Source organism: Saccopteryx bilineata, chromosome 2 (assembly GCF_036850765.1).
Source record: "Saccopteryx bilineata isolate mSacBil1 chromosome 2, mSacBil1_pri_phased_curated, whole genome shotgun sequence".
NCBI classification, from domain to species: Eukaryota; Metazoa; Chordata; class Mammalia; order Chiroptera; family Emballonuridae; genus Saccopteryx; species Saccopteryx bilineata.
In genome coordinates, this window is record NC_089491.1 from 342,934,354 (window position 1) to 342,958,023 (window position 23,670).

Below are 23,670 nucleotides of genomic sequence, written 5' to 3' on the forward strand. Positions count from 1 at the left end.
TGTAATGTCAGAACTCCTCACCACCAGGACCTGTCTTGCCCACCTCTCTGGCTTCATCGCTACCCCTTACCCAGCCCCTGGTTTCACCCACACTGACCCCTGACCTGCCAAACTGCCTCAGGCTTTAGAGTTTTGCACTGGCTGTTCCCTCCCCTGGGATCTCATTTCCCCTGGATCTTTGTTTGACCCGCTCTTTCTCACCTTTCAGGTCTCGAATTAATTGCTTTTCACTCAGAGAGGCCTAAGTTTGCCAAATTTAAAATAGGTCCCCCTCCCACCCCGCTTCCTTGATCACCAGCTTCATCGTCTTTGCGGTCCCCATCACCATCTAACATTGCCCTGTTGAATTCTTTTCTAAGGTAATGCCAGGTCCTAAAATAGTGTTTGCCTTGGGTAGGCTTTCTATAAAATACTGTTGAGAGCGATGATGGGTAAATGAATGGAAGCTGGGTGGATGAATAAATGAGTGAATGGGCTATGAAAGCGGCCCCCAGGTGGCGGCCCCTGCACACGGGATCCTCCCGGCGCGTTCGGACCCGGGGCGGAACCCGAGCGCGGAGACACCGGTTTCCCTCAAATGAAGCGGAGGACTTTTGAGGGAGCGCACAGGAAAGGCGGGCCGGCGAGCGACCGGCCTCGGTGAGTGCGGCGGGCCCGGCGCGGGGCGCGGGGCGCGGGGCGCTGGGATGAGGCGTGAGCTGGCAGCCCCGGGCCGCGCGGCCAAGTCGCGGGAGTCGCGCTGGGTCGTGGGGGCCCGGCGCCAGCGTCGGGGGTACGGGCGCCGCCGTGGGGGCCTGGCGCCAGCGTCGGGGGTAGGACTCCGCGCGGATGGCGGGGTCCCTGCGGTTACCCGGGAAGTCGCCTGTTCTGAGTTCTGGCCCCAGAGCTGTTTGTCGCTCGCGTGAGCGACCCTGACTCTGTTCCTCCGGGCCTGCACCCGAATCATCTGCAAAATGGGGCCACTAGTTTCTGATGGATTGATTGGTTCATTCATTCCAGGTGCTTTGCTGGGCTCTGTCTGCTAGAGGTTGCAGAGGCAGACCCTGCCTGTGGGAGTTCAAGGTCTAGTGAGGGACCCCCCCCACACACACACACATCCACCTCACAGGCGAGGGGGTCGAATACAGTTAGATATTGCTATTTCTTCGGGGAAAAATGAAAATACCTGCTTTTCAGGCGCGACATGGTCATCAGAACATATAAAAATTTAGACTTTTACTGAGATTAAGGAAGAATTCTGTTGGGTACTTAGAAGGAGTGTACATTGCTAATGAAGACGTCACCTGTTGCGATGACAACTTAAATGCTTACAGAAAAATGTGCAGTCACAGCCTGATCAGATGTGAATCCTTACAGCTTAATGAGTTCTTCAGAGCAGGTGGTATAATATATCCTTATTTGATTAATGAGGAAGTAGAGGCAGAGGCTGAATGACTTACCCAGGTCCTCGTGGCTAGTGAGTGACAAAGCTAGACCGAGAATCTAGGCTTCAGGGCCCTTGAACCAGTGCTCTTTACAATACACTGGGTTGCCTGTGTGCTTCCACTATTTTTTATAACATATGAATTATTCACGGATCATGGGTGGCCTTTAAACAGACATATGGACGCTTAGATTGTTCTCGGACTTACTGGCATTCTTCTCCCTACCCTGGGATGGTTTTATCTGCACTCAAACTTGACCTCCTTCGTAGCCAAGAGTCCCAAGTCTGTATCTTCTACCAGACCATTTCTCCTAGCTTCAAACTGCTAAATCCGGACCTTCATTGATCATTTCTATGTGGATGCCTTTACTCCACAAACCCACCCTCCAAAACCCAGTAATTGACATAATTATTACTCAGTCAGTCACCCAAGAATGAACCTGGCAGGGTTCCTCTTCTCTCACCTCCTATAGTCAATTAATTGATTACCAAGTGCTGCCAAATTTTATTTTATAAAGCTCTCCCAAATCCATCCTCTTATCTCCATTGCTCCTTCTTTCTTTTTGGTGACTAGGTAACAACTTCCTCCTGGCTCTCTTTAGCTTTAAGCTCAGCTTCATCTGATCTCTTTTACATTCTGCTATAAAGTGATCTTTCTACAGTTCCCATATAATCAGATCACTCACTTGCTGAACTCCCTTCTGGATTTTCATCATCTTCATCTTAATACCCAAAGTCTCTAGCACAGATTCAAGGTCCTTCCCGATCTTTTCCGAACCTTCCCTATCTTCGTCATCCTTTGTCTCCTGACCATTGTTTCTCAAAACGTGGTGTGGTGCTGACCTCCATTAGAAACTTGAGTGTACTTGTTAACAGTAACAATGACAGCCCAACCAGAATGAATCAGAATATCGAGGGTCCTGCTCAGGAATCATTTTACACAAGTTCTCAGCATTTTGGCAACTTACATTCAAATTAGAGAGGCCTTGTTCTGATACTCTCCCATAGTTACCCTGTTCTTTATTTATATCTGGCTGCCTACTTGTGTTTTCCTGAACACTTTTTGGTATCTTTATGCCTTTGCACACATCAGTCTCCTTAATTCCTTTTTTGGTAACTCCTCCTCATTCTTCAAAGCTTAGTGTTACTGTCACTCCTGGGAAGATGTCCCCGACTGTGCACAATCATGCACCACTGTGTCGTGTCCTGTCTGTTGTCAGATGTGCCTTTGGGTTCTATTAGGTACCAGCTTGGACTGTGTCCCTGATTGATGGAAAGATGTGCTTTCTGGCCTGGTCTCACTGTTGTTGGGGATAAGGCTGTTTCTTGCCTTGGGAGGAATTTTAACCAATGGTGATGCTAAAGAAAAAAATTGTTTAGTGACACTTGTTAAAAAATGGTAAGGCTGACTTTATTCAAGGGGTAGGGGGAGAGGCATGACCATGGATGTGGACACCACTGTAGTGGAATAAGGGAGAGAGACTGGACTCGACTCCATCGAGGACAGGTAGGGGATTATAGCCAAGAATCAGGTGGAGGTCAATGAGTGCCAGTTTACTTAGAGGAAATATCAGAGATACGGGGGATTCTTAGTAGAATGACTCAACAGAATTTTTGCTACAGTCAGGCCAGGGTGGTCAGATACCAAGGGTGGGGTCATTTCACTAAACGAACTTAACAGGATTTTTGCTGAAACTGGGTTCTAGTAGGCAGAGGGAAGCCCAAGGTTGGACCTAGTCCAGTAGAGAGCTCAAAGGAGGCTGATTAAAGTTAGGTCAAGAAGAGAGTCTTTGTAGCTAAAGAAAGACTTTAGAGAAATCAAAGAACTAGAATCTTCAATGCAAGCAGTTGCTTTTTCTTAGTTTATTTACCACATACAACATGGTTATAAAAATTTTGTTTAAATATTTATCTGTTTAGAAAATTATTCATTCACTTTAGAGAACTTAGAAAATACATTGCACTTCAATAAATAAATGCCACCTGTTATCTCACAACCAAGAGCGGACTAAAATTTTTTGGTGTTTATTTCTGTTGGGTTTTTTTTTTCAATTTATATTTGTGTTTGGACATAATTGGGATAATACCAATTATATATAGTTTTTTTTTAGCCTGCTGAGTTTACTTAACATTGCGTTTTGAGTTTCTTCCACACCAGCAAAAATTCTTCGGTAAGAAAAATGGAAGTAGGGGAGAAAAGGTTTTCCTTGACCCTCTTAGAATCCCACTTGGGTCTGGAAATGAATCCAACAAAGACAGACTAACAGGAGAAAAGCATGCACATTTATTTAACGCAAGTTTTATGTGACATGGGGGCCTTCAAAAGACATGGCTTTCCCCAACAGACCTGAGGGTTGCATGCTAGGTCTGATGAGGAAGGCAGGATTAGGTTCACATAGGGTAGGAGGTGACTGTCGGAAATGGGAAACTAACAGGCTGCTTGTTGAGGATTCTGCTTGGCATCCCGTTGTCATGGGAGAGACAGCTGCTCCTTTCCTCTAGGTGTAGGGAGGGCACCTCTCACCTGAGGGCTTTTTGACCTGTTTCAGGTAAGTACAGTGTGTCCATAAAGTCATGGTGCACTTTTGACCTGTCACAGGAAAGCAACAAAAAATGATAGAAATGTGAAATCTGCACCAAATAAAAGGAAAACTCTCTCAGTTTCATACCTATTCAGTGCAGTTCGATGTGGGCTCACGCACAGATTTTTTAGGGCTCCTTAGGTAGCTATCCTGTATAGCCTCTACAGACTCGTCACTGACTGATGGCCTACCAGAACAGGGTTTCTCCACCAAACTGCCGGTTTCCTTCAACTGCTTATCCCACCGAGTAATGTTATTCCTATGTGGTGGCGCTTCGTTATAAATGCGCCAATATTCACGTTGCACTTTGGTCACAGAATCAAATTTAGCGAGCCACAGAACACACTGAACTTTCCTCTGTACTGTCCACATCTTGACTGGCATGGCCGTGGGCTGCTCTGCTGTATACACGGTGTTACGTCATCATCTGCACATGCTGCCACATCATCCTACAGAAACTGGGAGGGTTTTCCTTTTATTTGGTGCAGATTTCACATTTCTATCATCTTTTGTTGCTTTCCTGTGACCGGTCAAAAGCGCACAATGACTTTACGGACACACTGTAGGTGAGGCAGGGAAAGAGGTCAGAGTGACCTTCCTGCTTCTGCCATTCTCTCAGACTCCTTCAACTTAAAATATCCAGTATGCCAAGGCGCCACCTTTTGGGGCAGCATATCCTGAATGCCATCAAATTCAGCAGTTCCTTATTGCAAGGACATATGTGCCAGATATCGTTTCAGGCACTTAGGGACACAGCAGTGACCAGAACAGTCCCAAGTCCTTACTTTCATGAGATGAGCTAATAAACAAATTAACAAGTGAGGGTCGCCAAGTGGCAAGTACTATCAAGTAAACAGAGTAAGAATATATATCCTCCCTTTGTCCCTTTGTGAAGTTGGGTTGACTTGCCTTCCCTGTAGGAGTGTGTGAGAATGTCTCATTTTATTTTGTCATCGGTGAATATGAGCATTTCAGAACATTTGTTTATTTTATAGGTGACTAGTGGTAGTTCTTTGTCATTTGCGTGGCTTTGACTACTCAGGAAGTTGAACGTGTTTACATAGCCACGTGCATTTCTTCTCCATTGAGTTTTCTGTGCGTGTTCTCTGCTGATGCCCCTCTTGAGGTTCTAGTGTTTTCTTCTCTTTTTGAATAAGCTCTTTATGTTACTGATTTGATGTTGAGTCTTCTATATACACATGGTAGATTGACAAATACTCTTAAACAGAGTTATAGCGACAGTAAGAAGAAAGGGAAAAGAGGAAGCCTGGAATTCCCTTCCCTTTCTGCCCCTCCTCCTAATACAATGAGGTGAAAGTGATCAGAGGAGGAAGCAGTGTAGTTCAGGTGGAAAGAAGTGAAGAGAGAAATTTAAAAAGGTAGGTGGGCAGGTCAGAAGATGAAGTCTATGAGACCAGAAGGGAGAAGGCAGGAAGGGGCCAGAGAAGCCGTAAGAAGGAAAGGAGCGAGGGAAGGGGAACGGAGAGAGAATGAACGAATGGAAGGCGGGGTCGTAGGGCTTCTGCGTGCTGACCCTGGATAATCATATATGTTTTCTTCTTTTTCTGCCTCCCTAACCTAGCAAATCTCTAGAAGATGACTGTGTTCTTTAAAACACTGCAAAATCATTGGAAGAAAACCACAGCTGGAATCTGCCTGCTGACATGGGGAGGCCACTGGCTGTATGAAAAACACTGGTGAGTCTCTGAGGGCCCCCACTCCACCCCCCGTTGCCTCACGGGACAGGACTGTCCTCAAGGGCCTCCTGCTGAGATGTCAGCCGGCTTGTCTCTGTAGAACATTGTAGTGTAGGGAGAAAAAGGATTGTCATAGCCACAAAGACAGAGGCTTCTTGTAACCAGCCCTGATACTGCAGTGACTGTAGATTATACAATAGTTGTGAGATGGGAAGGGGAAGAAATTGAGGCCCAGGCAAGACAGAGAAAGAGAGAGAGGGAGGCAGGGAGGAAACGGGAGAGGCGAGGAGGAAGGCCACCTGCCAAGTTAATAGTAGACCCGGGCTGGAACTCATGTCTCCTGGGATTTTTATTTCTTCAGTGTCTTACTATCGTCTCTTGAGCTCTGTCACTCTGGTTGCTGGACACTTCTGGATGCTGCTTCCACCAGCCCGTGACTTTCCTCACCTGTCCTTTCAGCCTGGGTTAATGTCAATGAGACAGAGACTCTCAGACCTCTTGTTTGAGTAAAGAATTCAGCAGTCTTGGGTTTTATTAGCCTGTAGGCCTGGAGGGAGGAGAGAGTGCTTGAGTCCCTCTTCTGATTTAATATGGTAATAAGATTTAGACAAACACCGTTTTTGCATAAAATTATACAGGTTATTAAGAGAGCCAATCAATTTACAGGCTTTGGGGGGATTAAGGGCTCCACTTTAAATATAGAACAAGTCTTTCTGCAATCCAGGTGTCTTAAATGGCTGCTCTGTCAAACAGAAGGCGAACAGTCAGTCTTGGTAATGAAGTCCCCGCGTTAGAAAGGGGTTCACACTGATATTTGGGTGCACGCTCTCTGTTCACCGCTGTCGGGTGATGTTATGACGCAGTGTCTGGCTTTTTGCGGCTCTGGAGAAGACAGCCCCCCCTTCTAAGTATTCTCAACGCTAAGCACTTGAATTCCGTTAGCTAGTATATAAAGAACAGACCTAAAAAGCTTGAAGTTGGTAATATATAAAAAGAAGGGGGTGGAAAAAAGGTTTTAACAAATGGAATATGACACATATGATTGCCTTTCTTCCCTTTTGTAACTATACGTAAGTCCTCAAGGGAAGGCGCCCTTAAAAAACAAAATTCAGCCGAGTACAATTGGAGATCTGATTGGCTTCACCCAGCAATTCATGAACCGGGCAGCATCCTGTCAAGGCCTGGAAGGGTGCTCTGAGGAGTTGTACCAAGTGGGAGGTTTTGATACAAAGAAGGGTGGGGCAAGGGAGCTATTAACAAAAGTAAAGAAAGGATTCTTTTGGTCCAGGATATTTGGGGTGGGGAGGAAGGGACTGGGAAACGGTTAATCATGCCTCTTCTATCTGTGGGGGGTACAGAAGGCCTTGTGACAAAGTTCTGCCTGACCAGAAAATTCCCGGCTGGTTGCTTAAGATTGTGTTTCCAGGAGAGGTTGAAACTGCAGTTAGATCGGTTGTTAAGTGCAGGTTTGGCATCATGGGCATGAGGGACACCATTTGGGGCCAGGGTTCCCCTTTACCAGCTCCTTGTTCCTCCTGCTGCGACAGGAATTGGGATTCCCTTTGCAGGGGCACCCAGTGTAGGCCCTGCCCACGGGGGTTACTGCCGTTTCTGTTCCGAGGTGGAGATTTGAGGAAATGCCCATCTCCTCTGTTCAGGGTGTCTTTAGAGGTACCATAATCATTTCCTGTATAGTGGAGTCTTAAGACTTTAAAAAGTCCCATTAAGTCTCAGCACATCAGAGTCCTCATTTAAAAAAAATGATTGTGGTAAAATACACATAAGAAAGTACACAGTTCAGAAGCATTAAGTACATTCAGATAGCAGTGCAGTCATCACCACCATCCATCTCCGGAACAGTTTCATCTCGCAAAGCAGAAACTGTGTTTATTAAATACTTCATCCTCCCCCTCCCCCCTGAACCCAGCACCCAGCACCCAGCACCCACCACTCTGCAGAGGACTCCTTCTGAGTTGGATCTGAGACAGCTCGAACCCGAACTGTGGTAGGAGCCCGGGGCCTCGTTCTGCGGCCTCCACCTTGACAGTACCAGTCACCACTCCAAATGCAAAGCCCACGGTCCTGCTGTTCCTCTTTTTCTCAGACTTTCTCCTTAGTGCTTTGGTACTATTTTGTCATTTCTTAATTTATTCCTCTTTTTAAAAAAACTGTTGTAAAAAAACATGTAACATAAAATTTATCCCCTCGCACGAACCATTTTGTGTGCAGTAATTAGTGTGAGGTATATTCACATTCATGTGCAGTAGGGCTCCAGGACTTTTTCATCTTGCAAAACTGAAAGTCTTCCCCCAAACAGCAGCTCCCCACTTCCTCCTCCGCCAGCCCCCGCAGCCGCCCTCCTCCTTTCTGTTTCTGTTAGACTGCGTTAGAGGCCTCCCATAAATACGTAGAATCACATGATATTTGTGTGTTGTGACTGGTTTATTTTATTTAGCATCGTGTCCTTAAGGTTCATCCATGTGTAGCATATGGCAGGATTTCCTTTTTTTAGTGCTGAATACTGTTTGTTACATGTCTATACCATATTGTCTTTATTCATTCATCTGTTGGTAGATACCTGGGTTGCCTCCACCTGTGGCTGTTGTGAATAATGCTCAAACAATGAACTGGGGTGTGCAGCTGTGTCTGAGATCTTGTTTCAGTTTTCTTTGAATACATACTCAGAAGTGGGGTTGCTGGACCATGTGATAGTGCTGTTTTTAATTTTTTGGAGGAGCCTCCATACTGTTTTTCATCTCAGCTCTACCATTTTGCATTCCCACCACCTACACAGGGCTCCAGTTACTCCACGTCCTCACCAACACTGATTATTTTCTTTGTTTTTTGGTAATGGCTGTCCTAAGGGGTGAGATATCTTGTGGTTTTTATTTGCATTTTTCTCGTGACTAATGATGTTGAACATCTTTTTATATCCTTGATCATTTATTTATCTTCTTTGAAGAAATGTCTAAGTCCTTTGCCCATTTAAAAAAAATCAGGTTATTTGGTTTTATGTTGTTGAGTTGTAGGCATTCTCTAACCCTTTATGAGATATATATATGATTTGCATATATTTTCTCCCACTTGATAGGTTGCCTTTTCACTCTGTTATTGTACCATTGGATGCACAGAAGTTTTTAACTTTGCTGTCATTCCATTTTCTGTGTGTGCTTTTGGGTCATATCCAAGAAATCATTGCCAAATCTGATGTCATGAAACTTCCAGTGATGTTTTCTCCCAGAAGTTTTATAGTTTTAGGTCTTATGTTTAGGTCTCTAATTCATTTTCAGTCTTTCCCCCATTGTGTTGTCTTGGCATCCTTGTTGGAGATCATTTGATCATGTACGCATGGATTTATTTCTGGGATCTTGATTCTGTTTCATTGCCCCCTGCACCGTCTTTATGCCAGAACTACACTGTTTTGAATACTGTAGCTTTGTAATATGTTTTAAAATTAGAAAATGTGAGTCCTCCAACTTTGGTTTTTTTTTCAAGATTGTTTTGACTATTTGTGGTCCCATGAGATTTTATATACATTTTAGGATTTTTTTTTTCTATTTCTGCAAAAAATGCTGGTGGGATTTTGACAGGAATTGCATCAAATCTGTAGGTCACTTTGGATAGCATGGACATTTTAGCAATATTGTTTTCCAGTCCATGAACATGGGATGTCTTTCCATTTGTGTGTGTCTTGAATTCCTTTCAGCTATGTTTTATAGGTGTTAGTGTGCAAGTCTTTTGCCTTCTTGGTTAAGTTATTCTTACATATTTCATTCTCTTTTGATGCTATCATAAATAGGATCATTTTCTTAATTTCCTTTTCAGATTCTTCATTGTTAGTATATACAAACGCAACATCATCTCTGGTGTGGATTCTTATGAAATGGCTCCTAACTGTTCTTGCACCTGCTCTTGCCTGTTTCTAACCTTTGCTGCACACCATTGCCAGAATAATCTAATGAAAAGTACAGACTGCTGTTGCTTTTAGACTCAAGTCCAAAGTTCTTACTGGCTTTCTATGACTTGGCCCCATGTGTATACATCTCTAACCTCACCACACCCTACATTTCAGTATAGAGACCTCTCAGGTCTTGTGAAGCGACATGTCCTTCGTGCTCTGGGTTTCCTTGGAGGGCCTTTGTGCATACTGTTCCCTCATGGAGCACTCTCCCTTTCTCTTCTTCCCATTTCCCATAGCCGGCCTCTACCATGTCTCCAGGTCTCAGGTATTTTTCTGCCCTGTCTGGGGAGACAATCTAGGTTAAGCAGTCTTCCTACATTTTCCTCATAGTACTATGAACGTCTCCTATGCGGTGCTCATTACTGTTGTCATTTTTTGTTCTCTTTGTTTCTTCTCTTATAAGACTCTAAAGGGCAGAGGTCCTGCTTGTCTTTCTCAGTGTTGTTTCCAAGGTCCGGCACATAGAAGGTTCATGTCACATGCTTTATTTATGGAGGAAGGAACAAACCCGAGAATATAGGCTGAGTCCTCAGAGGGCAAATCCCAAGCCCTGCTGACGGGCCACTTCTGAATTCACAAAGCCAGGCTGGTCAATGCTCCCGAAGAAAATGATACACTACACCCACAGCCTGGTTACTCTTCTATTTCCCACAAATTTCTTTTGAAATATTCACAAATTTCTTCAGTTTCCTACTCTACCTTTCCCATACCCCTTCTCGGACAACATTAGCCTCTATTTCAAAGAGAAGATAAAGAACTCTAGACCAGTGATTTTCAACCTTTTTTTTTCATGGCACAAACACACACTAATTACTAAGGTCAGTGCCCCTGACTAAATACAACCATTTTCATCTCATGGCACAAATAAATTAGTTACTAAGGAAGAAGAGGTCAGGGCCCCTTTTTCTTTAGTAATTAGTTTATGAGTGCGTGAGAAACAAAGGTTGAAATTCACTGCACAGTCGCCTGTGTACACATGTGTTCTCTGTGTCATTGGATGGGGTTGATATCCTCCTGCCCAGGCCAGCCCTCCACCCCTGCTCTGTGTCCCATTCTTTCCTCCACTCATGTTTATCCTTTTCCTTACTTGTAGCTTTAAACTCATCTTTCCTACTTCTTTCCCTCTACTTGTCACAATCTTCCTGGCTTAAACAAGGCATCTCTCAACTGTGACCCCATTCATCCACTGCCCCGTCTCTCTTCTGTTTGCACCGTATTCTCGAATGTGTGCCTCACACCTGCAGTCCCTGTCTCCACGTCAGAATCAGCTTATTCAGGTTTGGTTTCAGCCCCATCACCGATTGAACCTGCTCTCGACAAGGTCAATAACAGCCTAAATTCAGTGGATCCGTTTCAATCCTTGTCTGCCAAGATTGATCCTCTTCTACCATTTCCTCTTCAGTTACCATGAGGTGTCTCTTTGCTCTGCTTGTCCCTTACATAAATGCTGGTGTCCCCAGGCTTCAGTATCATTCTGTATACTTGTTAGTAGTGTTTTCAGGTATGGTATTTAGATTTTGGACTCATATTTTTCGCATCTTGTTTTTGTTTTGACATTCTATGTCAGGGGTCGGGAACCTTTTTGGCTGAGAGAGCCATGAATGCCACATATTTTAAAATGTAATTCTGTGAGAGCCATACAACAACCTGTGTACGTTACGCATTATCCAATAAAAATTTGGTGTTGTCCTGGAGGACAGCTGTGATTGGCTCCAGCCACCTGCAACCATGAACATGAGTGGTAGGAAATGAATGGATTGTAATAAATGAGAACATTTTATATTTTTAACGTTATTATTTTTTTTATTAAAGATTTGTCTGAGAGCCAGATGCAGCCATCAAAAGAGCCACATCTGGCCTGACCTGTGGTGGCGCAGTGGATAAAGCGTTGACCTGGAAATGCTGAGGTCGCCGGTTTGAAACCCTGGGCTTGCCTGGTCAGGGCACATATGGGAGTTGATGCTTCCAGCTCCTCCCCCCTTCTCTCTCTCTGTCTCTCTCTCTTCAATCTCCTTCTCTGTCTCTTTCTCCTTTCTAAAAATGAATAAATAAAATAAAAAAAGAAAAAAACATAAAGAAAAAAGAGCCACATCTGGGTTGCGAGCCATAGGTTCCCGATCCCTGTTCTATGTTAATACAGTCCCTGGTCTTGTACAGTGCAGTCGTTGGAATGTTCCTCCTGAAAGGGAACTCTGATCACATATGTCTTCCACTGACAACCTATGAGTTGCCCTCCACTGCCTAGAAGACAAAGACCCGGTTCCTTGGCATGGCATGCAAGGCCTTCCTGAGTCTGTCCTTACTTCCCTCTCTTTTCCGATGCCTTTTGCTCCCTCCATCGCCTTTAAGCTTGGCCTCTGTGTTCCAGCAGTCTTTAAAGGAAGGCCTTTTTTCTGTTGGCCCTGTCTCTACCTTTGCATATATTCTTCCCTGCACCTGGAGCACTTTTACTCTTCTTCATTGGGCCAGTAATTCAAAAACTGTGTCACAAAGCTATGTGAAGCAATGATGGCATTATTAGAATAAGAGGAAAGAAAAACAATATCTAATGAAGAATTACTTTGTACCTGGTGTTGGGCTAGTCATTTCCATGTATATGGTCTCCTTTAATCTTCAAAATCACCTCGCGAGAGAGGTAATAATATTTCCGCATCACAGATAAGGAAATTGAAGTGCAGAGGAATTAGTGACTTGTCTTAAGTCATATGGCTATTTATTCATGAGACTGGGGTTTGGATGCAGGTGAAACATGCTCTAAATCTCACATAATTTCTTTGCTTGTGACAGCTTTGGAGAGCAATGCTTACTTCAATATACAAATTGTGCTGTATTTATTCATGACGTTCCCCTTTAAATGCCTTTTATATAACTTTGTTAGAATTCTTCTGTTCTGCTGTGTTCCTGTTCATTTTTCACTGCTCAGATGAAACGCGTTTATTAGCATTTAATACAGATGAGCAGGGAAAACCGGACACTGTGTTTGGGGAACCAAGACACGCATCGCAGAGCCTCCGAGAGCCTTGGGTTCCTTCTCCACGCCCTCGGTTTACAGCATGTGTTTTCATTTATATTTTTGTCTGGCTCCCCTTCTGATTTGTTCTCCTCTTTATTTACCATTTTTTTCTCTTTTGCTCTACCTCTTCCTGTTTTTGTCCTTATTATAGCCTTCTTCCCTGTTCGTAATATATGGACAATTGTATTTTTCCTTTATTCTAGGAAGATGTTCAAACATACAGCAAAGCTGAAAGAACTTGACAGTAAACCCCTGCCTATCTGCTACTTGGAGCCTAGATTTTACTATATTGGCTTTATCACATATCCATTCATCTCTGCATCCAGTTGCTTCGTTCATCCCATCCACGGTGACCTGTGGACCGTCCCACTCCCAGCCCTTGTAGGGGGGAGGTCTGCTAATAGAAAGCAGAGGAGGAGGCAGTGTGGCATTAAGGGGTCTCTGGAGTCAGACAACTGACGCTTATAGCACTGTGACCTTGGGCTCCGCAGCCCTGCTACATCCCTGAAGTGGGGATAGTAACAGTATCTCCATGGACCACTGAAGGGTTAAGGGGTTCCATAAAGGCTCGCGATTATGAGTGCCTGTGATGTAATAGACACTGAGTACTCTGGAAGTTAGAATGGGTTAATGCTGGTAATGGGGCAGCGAGGGATTGAAGAGACAGCCGTGGGAAAGGAAGACAGGATATGCCAGATGGTCTTATGGGACCGGAGCCTTTTATTTATTTCACCTTCTGTAACAAGACAGCTTGGGGAAGAGTAGTGTTCAGACTGACAGAATGTAACCACAAGGGGGCAGGACAGAGCAGGGAGAGCCAGCAAGCCCTGGAGCATCCGATTTGCGCTCTCTTTGTCCCTTCCATCACTGGGGACCTCGTCCTTGCCCATCCTGGCTCTGGTCCCTTCCCCGGGATTTTGGCTGGTGAGCCCTGGCACACACAGCTCCTCGGCTAGCCCTCCTGGCTCAGCAGTGAATGGAGGCTCCGCTCGTGCCCTGTTCCAGCTCCTGGTTCTCCGCTTACTCCTCCGGTCAGTGCTGTGGAAGCGAGTCCGCCGCCCACCTTGGCCTTGACCCAGCTCCCTCCTGCTCATTTCTGTGGAGCACACAGCTTCTCAGTTTAGCAGGAATTCCTGGGACCTTGGAGGTTTGTAAATCCTCTAAACACCATAAATCCCTCGACATGAAACGTGCGAAGCAGATGTGATGCTGTAATGATCCTGGGCCCTGTGTCCCTGGATTTTTGTTAATATTAGAGTTTTTCCTTCCTTTGGACATAGGAACATTAATCCTGGTTACTGTGCATGGGCTTCCATAAACTGGTGGGAGCTTACCTTTCAAGTTCTCTGGTCTAAAACAAGTGCTAAGAAGAGTAAAAATAAATGGGCATGAGTTTGCCTGAGGGTTGGGTGCAGTGTCACTCGGTTGTATTGAGAACTTGGTAGTAATAGTGGTAATAACAGCTAACACCTAAGCAGTGCTTGCCGTGTGTTACACGCGGGCCTAAGCACTTGACATTGATTAACTCATTTGATCTTCCTAACAACTTTTTAAGACGGTTATTCATCTCCCAGTACGATGAGATGAATAGCCCTATGCAGATGAAGAAACTGAGGAACAGCAAGATCAAGTAACTGCCCAAGGTCACACAGCGAGTTAGCGTTAGAGCCATGATTCAAAGCCCGCTACCCTCCCCTTCACCTCTCCCAGTGGCTCCGATGTTTCAGCTCCGGAAGAGACGCAGAGAGCTCTGAGCCGAGGGTGCCTGTGCCGTGGCCCCACGTGGCGTTAGAGATGTCCTGCTTCAACCTGGGCCTCCGTCTCTCCCGCCAGGGCTCCAGCCTTCCCTGGGTCACCTGCTGGGTGTGGGACTTGGGGCAAGTTAGTTGGATTGAGGCCATGCATGTCAAGTGCCTGGCACTGTCCCTGGCTAACAGTCACTGCTCACCAAAGGCTAGCTGTTGTTGTTACTGGGTGACTGAGTGGTGTTTGGTTGAAGGAGGGGACAAAGGGAAAATCATTTTTTGGCAACAGGACTAGGGTAATTGGCAATCCAGGAAGAGGGAAGTTGCCAGGAGAATTGGTTTAGGGCGGTGGTGTTCTGTCCCCTTTCAGACATGTTGAGTTCGAGACCCTGACGGGCTACTGGGGGAAGTGTGTTAGATCCAGGGGTAAATGATGCACGAGCCACCCTTGACCAGACCAGTGTTTTTTCTTTTGGTATGTGTCACGGTTTCAGTGATGTCCTGTGCTTCATTTTCCAGCATCTCTGAGATTTTGGAAAAAGCAGATAGTTTTTTGACAGCAGCTCGGAGAGGGCCCTGGCCTCGCAGTTGTGGTCCGGGGCCTGCCGGGCTGATTCAGCCACAGCGGAGGGCAGCGAGCCCCCCCCCCCCCCCCCGCCTTCTCTTCATCTCCGATCCTGTTGCAGTTATAAGAAAGCAGTTTGTTTTACTTTTTAGCTGTTGTGAGGTGTATGTCTCTCTGTGCACAAACAATTGCTAAAATTTGGGGTAGTAATAGGTGCCATTTAAAGAAGCTCATATACGGGCAATTGAACAACATGCCTGTCAGCCCAGATTTGACTGGGAATCAGAATCGGGGAACTTTTCTTTCTTTAAGTGCAATGAAATTTCATTATATCTCCTTTCCTTTCAACTCTTTTGTCAGGTTATTTTTAAAACAGATTATTTTCTTTTTTTTAAACTACATTATTTATTTTGTTTCTTCCTGTTTATTGGTGTGGGGGGGGCTGAGATGGAAGGGCAAGAGATAAATATTTAAGTTATAGTTTATTTTGTTTATTTTTACATAATTCTTAGTGATGTTTATATCAGTGGTTTTAGCCACTCCCAGCACTGCAGATAGAATGATCATAGCTGACGCTAAAACTAGTCCCTCTCTCAGTAATCACTGACATGAAATCTCAAACATTTCATGCTGGGCCACGGCACAAATACTGACAGTATAATGTGAGTTCATAGGTCAGAAGTTGGCCAGATCTGTCCTGTATCCTGGAGCCCAGAGTAAGGACCACTTTGCCTGCACTGTTTATACTGAACAGCTTGTTGGGTGGCGGAGGGGAGGGGGGAGACAACTTGAATAGCTGTTACAATCCCTGGAGATTCGAGTACCTTGTTTATAATTGATACTCTGTGTTTGTTTGTAGTTGTGTATGCAAATGTATAATGGTCAGTAAAACAGAAAGAACAAGTGTTTTGATTGCTTAGTAAAGTTAATGTTCAGTATATGGAAGGAAAGCATCTGGCTGAGGATGTATGCATTTGAGGTGTTGGTTGAGAATGAACGGATGGAAAAAGAGCAGGTAGTAGGAGACATTATTGGGCCATTAAAGAGCCCAGTAATAGTTATGAAAATGACGTAGGAGTAGAAATCATTGGACAAGTGGCTAGTGGTGGCAGCTCAAAGAATGACGCGTTTCAGTGATAGCCAGAGTACGGCCCGGCGGTGGAACATCCAGGCTCAGGCACAGAGACAGCAGCCAGCCGGGGACAGTCCACGGAGCTCTGCCACTTGGCTCCTGTGAGTATTAGGTTTTGGGCAGGACCAGAAATCGATACTTTGTGGAAAGCTGAGGCTAGAATAAGAGGGTGAAATAGAATCAGTGCATGTTCTAGAAGGAGAAAAGAGCTGGGTGTGGAGATCTGGCTTCCCCTACCTCCGTCTTCCTCAGTCGAGTGAGGGGATAGTCTGCAGAATCCGTCTCCTTCTTAGGTTGATGGAAAGTTCTATAGAACTTACCAAAATGATCACCTGAGTTATGTGAGAGGCTCCCTCAGGGGATGCCATTTTTCATTAATTTCCTATTCTGAATTGGAAGGGGAACAAATTGTGTGGAGAAAACCCAAGAAATTAGGAGGTCCTTGAAATCTCGACCAGCAATGGCTTGTTCTGCCAAAGGATACACAAGTACAGGGCGGGGCAAAGTAGGCTTGCAGTTGTGAGTAAGCGAAAACAATTTGTTCCTGTGTTGTTATTGTCTGTACAAACAACTGTATACGTACTTTTACCCGCCCTGTATAGACTAAAGTGACTGGGACCTAATAAGATTAGAAGAAGGTGGCCTGACCAGTGGTGGCGCAGAGGATAAAATGTCAGCCTGGAAACGCTGAGGTTGCCAGTTCAAAATCCAGGGCTTGCCTGGTCAAGGCACATATGGGAGTTGATACTTCCACCTTCTCCCCCTTCTCTTCCCCTCTCTCTTTCCCCTCTCTAAAATGAATAAATAAAATAAAATTTAAAAAGATTGGAAGAAGGTGGGTTTGAGTTTCCATATTTAAGAGGGTAAGAAAGAAAAGGCAACAAATTTGAGTTTTGCTGTAGCTATTACAAATTATTAACTGTTTTTATAATAAATGGAGCTTTCTCATTGAGGGGAAATTGAGTCTTTGGCCAATAAGTGCTCTTGAATTAATGACTAAAGAGTGTGATTAGGTTTAATTGGGTTTTTTCCTAAGCCCACTTGCAGGAAAGAAAAAAGTACATGACTATAGTGATCACTCATGAAGTGAGCTGACCATAGAGGGGGCATTTGCCTGTATACATCATTAAACAGTGGACGGGGCTTTATTGGTTTCATTTCTATCACTTGGTAATGTCCATAGAGAATAGAATAGAGGCAGAATGTTGAGAGAAAACTGCCATGTTGAGGATCAGGAGACTTAAATTCTAGTGCTGTCTTTTAGTAACTTCCGTCTAATGATAGACAAATCCCCGGGTGGGAAGTTTTCTCAAACATCAATCAGTTCTTTTCCAGGAGTACAAAGCAGATGGCGCTGTTGAGCAAAACACAGCTTAATTGAACATAACCAGAATCCCTGGGGCTTAGAGACTCAGGTTGGAACTACAGAGAGAAAGAGAGAGACTTTGCCCAAATGACCATCACTGATGTAATGAACTTTGTTACTAATGGGATATTGTCACACCATTTGGTTGATGGGGATCAGGATGTGTGTAAGGGGGTGAAAACAATGGACTAGATAATTTCTAAGGACTCTGCCAGCCATAACTGTAGGTTTTCAGGAACTGGAACTTGGGTTTGGACCTTAGATACAGGCATTTTACTTGCCCAGCTGCTGTAGGCCTTTGAGACTTGGACAAGGAAATAAAGACAGTAAGTAAGAACAGAGAGCAGAGACTTGAAAGTTGCTGTAAATATTGGGGCAGCCATGGTTAAACTCGGGCAAACTTATATGTCTGGGGTAAATCACTAATCTTATGTATTAAACGGGGTAAAACATACAAGTAGTTTGGCTAAAGCCCTCTGGGAGGATTGACTTTATTGAGACACAAGATACTGCGATGCCTTTTGTCCTGGATCATTTCTCAGAGTAGCTATTTTTACTGGACTTTTAATTTCAATGCTGAGTCATTTATTCTTGTTAACCATGGACATGACTGACTCTTCCCTTTCTCCTCTCTCCCCTTCCTCCCTCCCTCCCTCCCTGTTCCCTCCCTCCCTTCTCCCTTCCTTCCTCCCTCCCTTCTCCCTCCCTCCCTCCCTCCCTCCCTCCCTCCCTCCCTCCCTCCCTCCCTCCCTCCCTAATTCAGTCTTGGGAAAATGCTCTTAACTTACTTTATATTATTATTGTTATTATTATTAAAAATGTTGATTTTTGCATTGCTGAATATACCACCAACTGAAGAAATCCACCCAGAGGCCCCATTTGACCTCAGAATTCCTGAACACAGTGTGGTGAGCTTGTTACTTGTCCGGAAGGAGGCAGTCTTACCCTTGTCCTTCTCATTTGGTGGTGGACATTGTCTGCTGTGTTTTTCTTTGGCTGAACTTTCACCATCAGCAACAGAGAGGATGGGTTTTAGTGCCAGTGGTCACCTGAGGGGCTTCTCTTTTCTCTCCTCTTGTGCACTCTAAAGGGAATTGGAACGAAGACAGCCACCACTGACAGTGTGGGAATCAGTAGTATTTCTTCCTGACCCTTGATACTTTCATGACATTCGGGAAGTTCTTTATCTCACTGTGCTCCCAAGAGGTAAGAAGATATAAATGTCTTAAGCAGCAGGGAGTCCGTGATGGGGGGTCAGGACATCAAGAAGAGATGCCATCCTTTGGTTGGTGGGAAGACCAAACCAGGAGGCCCTAAAATCCTTGCAAAACATTGACATTTTTGCTGTCCTCTGACAGTGTCTACCCTCTTGCACTGCCCATTTTCTCCTGCCTGCATGAACACTCTGGGTACAGAAGATCAAGCATCTTTCCTCAGTGGGCGTTCTTTCTCCTGCTTGGTTACACGTCTTTCTTTTGGGCAGTCAATGGTCAGCGTCTCCCCGTGTGTGCAGGGCTCATTGCCACAATCCATATTTGCCTGGGTCGGGGCTCGGTGTGTGGAAGGTGGGGGTGATGTGGAATTTGAGAACGCTCTCCCACTCTGCACACGGGGGGGGGGTATCCTTTCTCTGAGGTTCAAGTTCTTCTGTCTCTATGCCCATCCCATCCTCACATGGGTACCACGCGGCAGCACCCCTGGCAATGTAATGATTATTTATTCCAGGAATCTTGGAAAAGGTACAGTACTGGTTATAAAGATCAAAACCTCGCATCTGTTTTGTGTAAGGCGAAGATTATGTTTGCATACACCCAGGGAGAGCTGGTGGTAGAAACTGTTGTACAATTTGCCTCTGGACTGTGGTAGGAGGTACTGTTTTTAGGGAAATAGAATAGATCAATGTGACTTTTGTCTCCATATCAAGTTGTTATTGAAATTACAACTTATCTTATTTTGCAGTCCTAAGGTAATAAATAAAACATGTACAGTTTAGAATAAATCGAGAGCATCTCATTTCAGGGAGTGGCGGGCATGTTCGTGCTCTTCTAAAGCCTCAGGCTGAGTGACATCAGCAGATTTTTTCATTTTATAATCCAGACGCTCTCATTTTCTTCTGTCAAAGAAAACCTGCATTTTAGTTCAGAGCAGGTCTTTGGGGACCCTTTTTGATGTAACTACCTCTTGTAGCACCTCTTTTAAATTGTGTTTAACTTCAGTTTTCCCCAGAGACAGCATGGTTTAGCGGAGAAAACATGGGCTTGGAATTTATACACAGTATCTTTTTTTTTTTTTTTTTGTAACAGGGTCTTTAGCTCACATTCAGATTCTTGGCCCATTAGCAGTCTGGGATTTCTCTGATAACCAGATGCAGTCACTGGAGCATTTCCTGTGGTTTATCACTGAGCCTTTTTAGACGGTACGAGTTCCATTACCACACACGCACATGCACGCATACACATATACCCACACCCTGGGGTCTTCTTGATCTGTTAGCAGCTCATGACTGTTGCCAGTTTTTTCTCCCCTCTTGTACTCACTACAATGATTCTTCCTCTTGCCTTTGGTAGTAATCGTCCTGAAGGCCTGCCCCAGCCGATCTCTCGGTTCAAAGCATGCCAGGTTCTCATACAAAGAATAACTTCAGTTTTCCAGTTTTCTTACAGGACAAAACGTTTGCCACTTATTTATTAAACAGATAACCTTTCATCCACACGAGTCTGTGCTGTAGGAGAGAACATGGCGAATTATCTATGACTACAAGACAATTCAAGTCAGGGAGGAAAGCTGAGACAATCAGTTTTGCGTGTGGTGGGGGTAAGGGTGTGGGTGGTACATGTTTGGCCTTCTGCTTCTTAAAGGCTGAGGGGGTACAATGATCAAGTCCTTGGAGGGCCAGATCACTGTGCCCTTTAGGAATAGCAGAATGTGCAGAGTTTGTTGGGAGTAGAGGCAACATCAGGGCATGATGGGAAATTAGGACAGTGGTGGTTAACCCTTTCCTCCACGGTCCACGACATTCTTCCTTCGGCTTGCGGGTGAGCTGCAACCTCGTTTACTTGAGATTCAGTTGGTGCTTCCTGTCAGCTGTGCCAGTGCCAAGCCTGCCACTTTCTACGGCTTCTGCTCACCTGGAGTCTCCTCCCTCTCTCGGATCGGCAGGTCTGGACCACACTCAGCTTCCACACTGCACCCTCTCTTGCCTTTCGCCTCTAGGAACAGTGCCACCCTCCGTCGGGTGGCTCAACGTAGAAACGGGGGCTCTGCCGTAGACCCTCCCTTTCTGTTAATTCCCACAAACACTCCTTAAGTTTACTTGCTAAACACCTGCTGGGTCTGTCCTCCTCACCGTGTCCCCCTGCCGGGATTCTGGGTCCAGTTATCGTCACTGTCATCATGGAGCTGCACATCCTGAAGAGCCGTCCCTGGTCTCCCGAGATTTAGTCTCCCTTTGCGTCTTCTTCACGCTGCAACCAGATGACCTCCTAAAATGTACAGCCGGTGACATCACTTTTCTTAAAACCTTTCAATGGCTTCCTAGGCCCTTGGGATAAAGTCCAAATTTCTTAACTGTTGAATAGCTTACAAGGCCCTGGTCCCTCTGAACCCAACTCCTCAGCTCTCTCTTCAGCCCTGCACGCACAGTCCTGACCAGCCTCGGGCTCCTGCAGTCTGCTCTGGCTCCTGCGGCCTTTCCGCCTGCTGCTGCCTTGGCCTGGATTCATTCTCCTTCCTGTTCTTTGCCTAGCTATTTTGGATTCCTCCCCTAGATATCAATTTCAGGGTCACTTCCCGTAAAAAGCTTTCTCTACTTCCTTCTAGACTAGGTCAGATAATGGGCTTCTTTTGTGGAGCAGACAGAAGTCATCACATCATGCTTGCCCGTTGCCTTTGTCTTTCTTCCCTTCTGAATAATAAACTGTAAGGAGATGGGGGATATTGGGCTTATTTACCAGTCCCAGATCCCTAGTACAGTGCCGGCATGTTATGCATCAAGAGCACGTCTTTTTCTGTACCACCGATATTGACCACAAGCTGTTCCGTGTCACTTGATCTAAGCTTCCTCGGGGCAGGACCAGATCGTGTTCATTGCATTGTATCTGGCACTTGTTTGAAGGAGTTTGTTTCACCAATTTCTTTGGGCAGCTTTCTTGCACCAGAACTTATACAAATATAGGAATGTCAATCTAAAAAGCTCTCTTAAATAAGAGTAGAAAGTCATGTGATTAATTTCATAAATGTACCATAAAATATACATCCAAATGATCGTTGCCCATTTAGTATCGTCTGACATGAAGAGAAAGCAGTAAAGCATTTGTATTGGAGTTGGGTTGGCGTGGGCTTGAATTTCAGCTCTACCATTTAGTCACATCGTGGTCTTGGGCAAACCCCTTTCCTTCTCCGGGCCTCAACTTCCTTGTCTGAAAATGAGAACGCTTGCCTTGCGAGGCTGTTACAAAGAGTTAAGGTGTATGAAACCATCTGTTCCAGTACCTGTTATTTGGGAGTTGCTCTATAAATTTTAATGTACTTTCTCTTTTATTCCAACAATGCTGCTGTTACTAAAACATTCTTAGAATGTCCCTTTTGAAATAGTTTGCAGAGCTTGCTGCAGACCGTCAGAATACCTCAATAGGGGAAATCTTTTTCTTCTGAGAAACTGTTTCATTTTTGGAGGAACAACAGCTTGGTTCATAGAGTAAGTCCAAGATGGCTAACACCATTTTTGATAGTTAATAAAAGTAAGTTTGATTATAATGAGATTGTCTTTTGTAGTATCTAAATTGATACAAAGTCTGGCTTGCTCACAGTTAGTACTTACAGCATATGCCATTCGACACATTAAAATTCAGGAGATTAACCATCAAAAAGTCTTTTGATTTGGAGTAGCACTGATAAAATCAAAGTGTTAGTAAGCTCAAGAGAGACATCTTTAATAATATTCTTAATCACAAGTTAACCATCAAAATTTTACTTATTGCAAAGAAGAATTTAGGAAAAAATGATCCAAAGTGTTGCCCCATTTTCTTGTATTTATTTGGGCTATTCTTTTTCAGGTAGGTCTGCAGGAACCAGTGGGTCTGAAATAGTGAAGAGGGGGTCTGTACTGTGACCTGGAGGCGCCTGGCATGTTCAGAGGCCTGTCCCTAGTGGAAGGGAGGAGCCGGCAGGGGGTGGACAGGAGGTAGAGAGAGATACTCAGTGATTATAGAGGCATACAGGACCGGCACAGCGTAATCCTCCCTCCTAGGCTAAGAGATCGGAGCACAGGTTAATCCCTGGACTAGAGAAAACATTAAAGGAAGTGGTTGGAGGAGGAGTTGGACAAAGTACCCCCAGGTAGTAAGGCAGCTGCGTTCAAGTTCCAGGCCAGGGGCACCCCAAATTTACCTTTTGTGTGTGTGTGTTAGAATGATTCATGAAGAACCATGATGAAGAGGGTTGGCAGGGGCGGGGAGAGGGATGCATGAGCGTTCACGCCTTTTGGGTGAGGGAGGAGGGGAAGCTTGCATGGCTCTCCCTTTTGCCAGAGGCTGGGCGTGGAGCTTTGTCACTCAGGCAAGCGGGACCGAGCCTGGCAGACAAGGTGCCATGTTAGTTAGACGTCACAGGGGCCTGTCAACTCAGAGTAAGCTTGCACTCTGAGGTGCTTCAGACGGGCAGCATGACACCACCCCCGGTAGGGTTTTTTTTTTTTTTTTTTTTAATTTAATTTAATTTTATTTTCTGAAGCTGGAAACGGGGAGAGACAGTCAGACAGACTCCCGCATGCGCCCGACCGGGATCCACCCGGCACGCCCACCAGGGGCTACGCTCTGCCCCTCCGGGGCGTCGCTCTGCCACGACCAGAGCCACTCTAGCGCCTGGGGCAGAGGCCAAGGAGCCATCCCCAGCGCCCGGGCCATCTTTGCTCCAATGGAGCCTTGGCTGCGGGAGGGGAAAAGAGAGACAGAGAGGAAGGAGGGGGTGGGGATGGAGAAGCAAATGGGCGCTTCCCCTATGTGCCCTGGCCGGGAATCAAACCCGGGTCCCCCACATGCCAGGCCGACGCTCTACCGCTGAGCCAACTGGCCAGGGCCTCCGGTAGGGTTCTTGATGGACGCTGACGCTCTGAACCCGAAGGTGGTCCTCTGCCCTGCCTGTGGAGGACAGACCCTTGAGCAGCCCGGGCTGCCCCTGCGGCCAAAA

At 45.3% G+C, this 23,670-nt stretch overlaps 1 protein-coding gene across 1 annotated transcript in view; it reads left to right on the top strand.

Annotated features, from left to right (window-relative positions):
* The first annotated feature begins 592 nt into the window (after positions 1–592).
* The window catches only part of AGK (acylglycerol kinase), a 57,951-nt gene continuing 34,873 nt past the window's right edge, over positions 593–23,670 (top strand). Inside the window, exons 1-2 of the mRNA XM_066262468.1 lie at positions 593–639; positions 5,588–5,702. Coding sequence (XP_066118565.1) covers positions 5,602–5,702 — 101 coding nt within the window. The 5' untranslated portion in view covers positions 593–639; positions 5,588–5,601. The remainder of the gene's footprint in view (positions 640–5,587; positions 5,703–23,670) is intronic.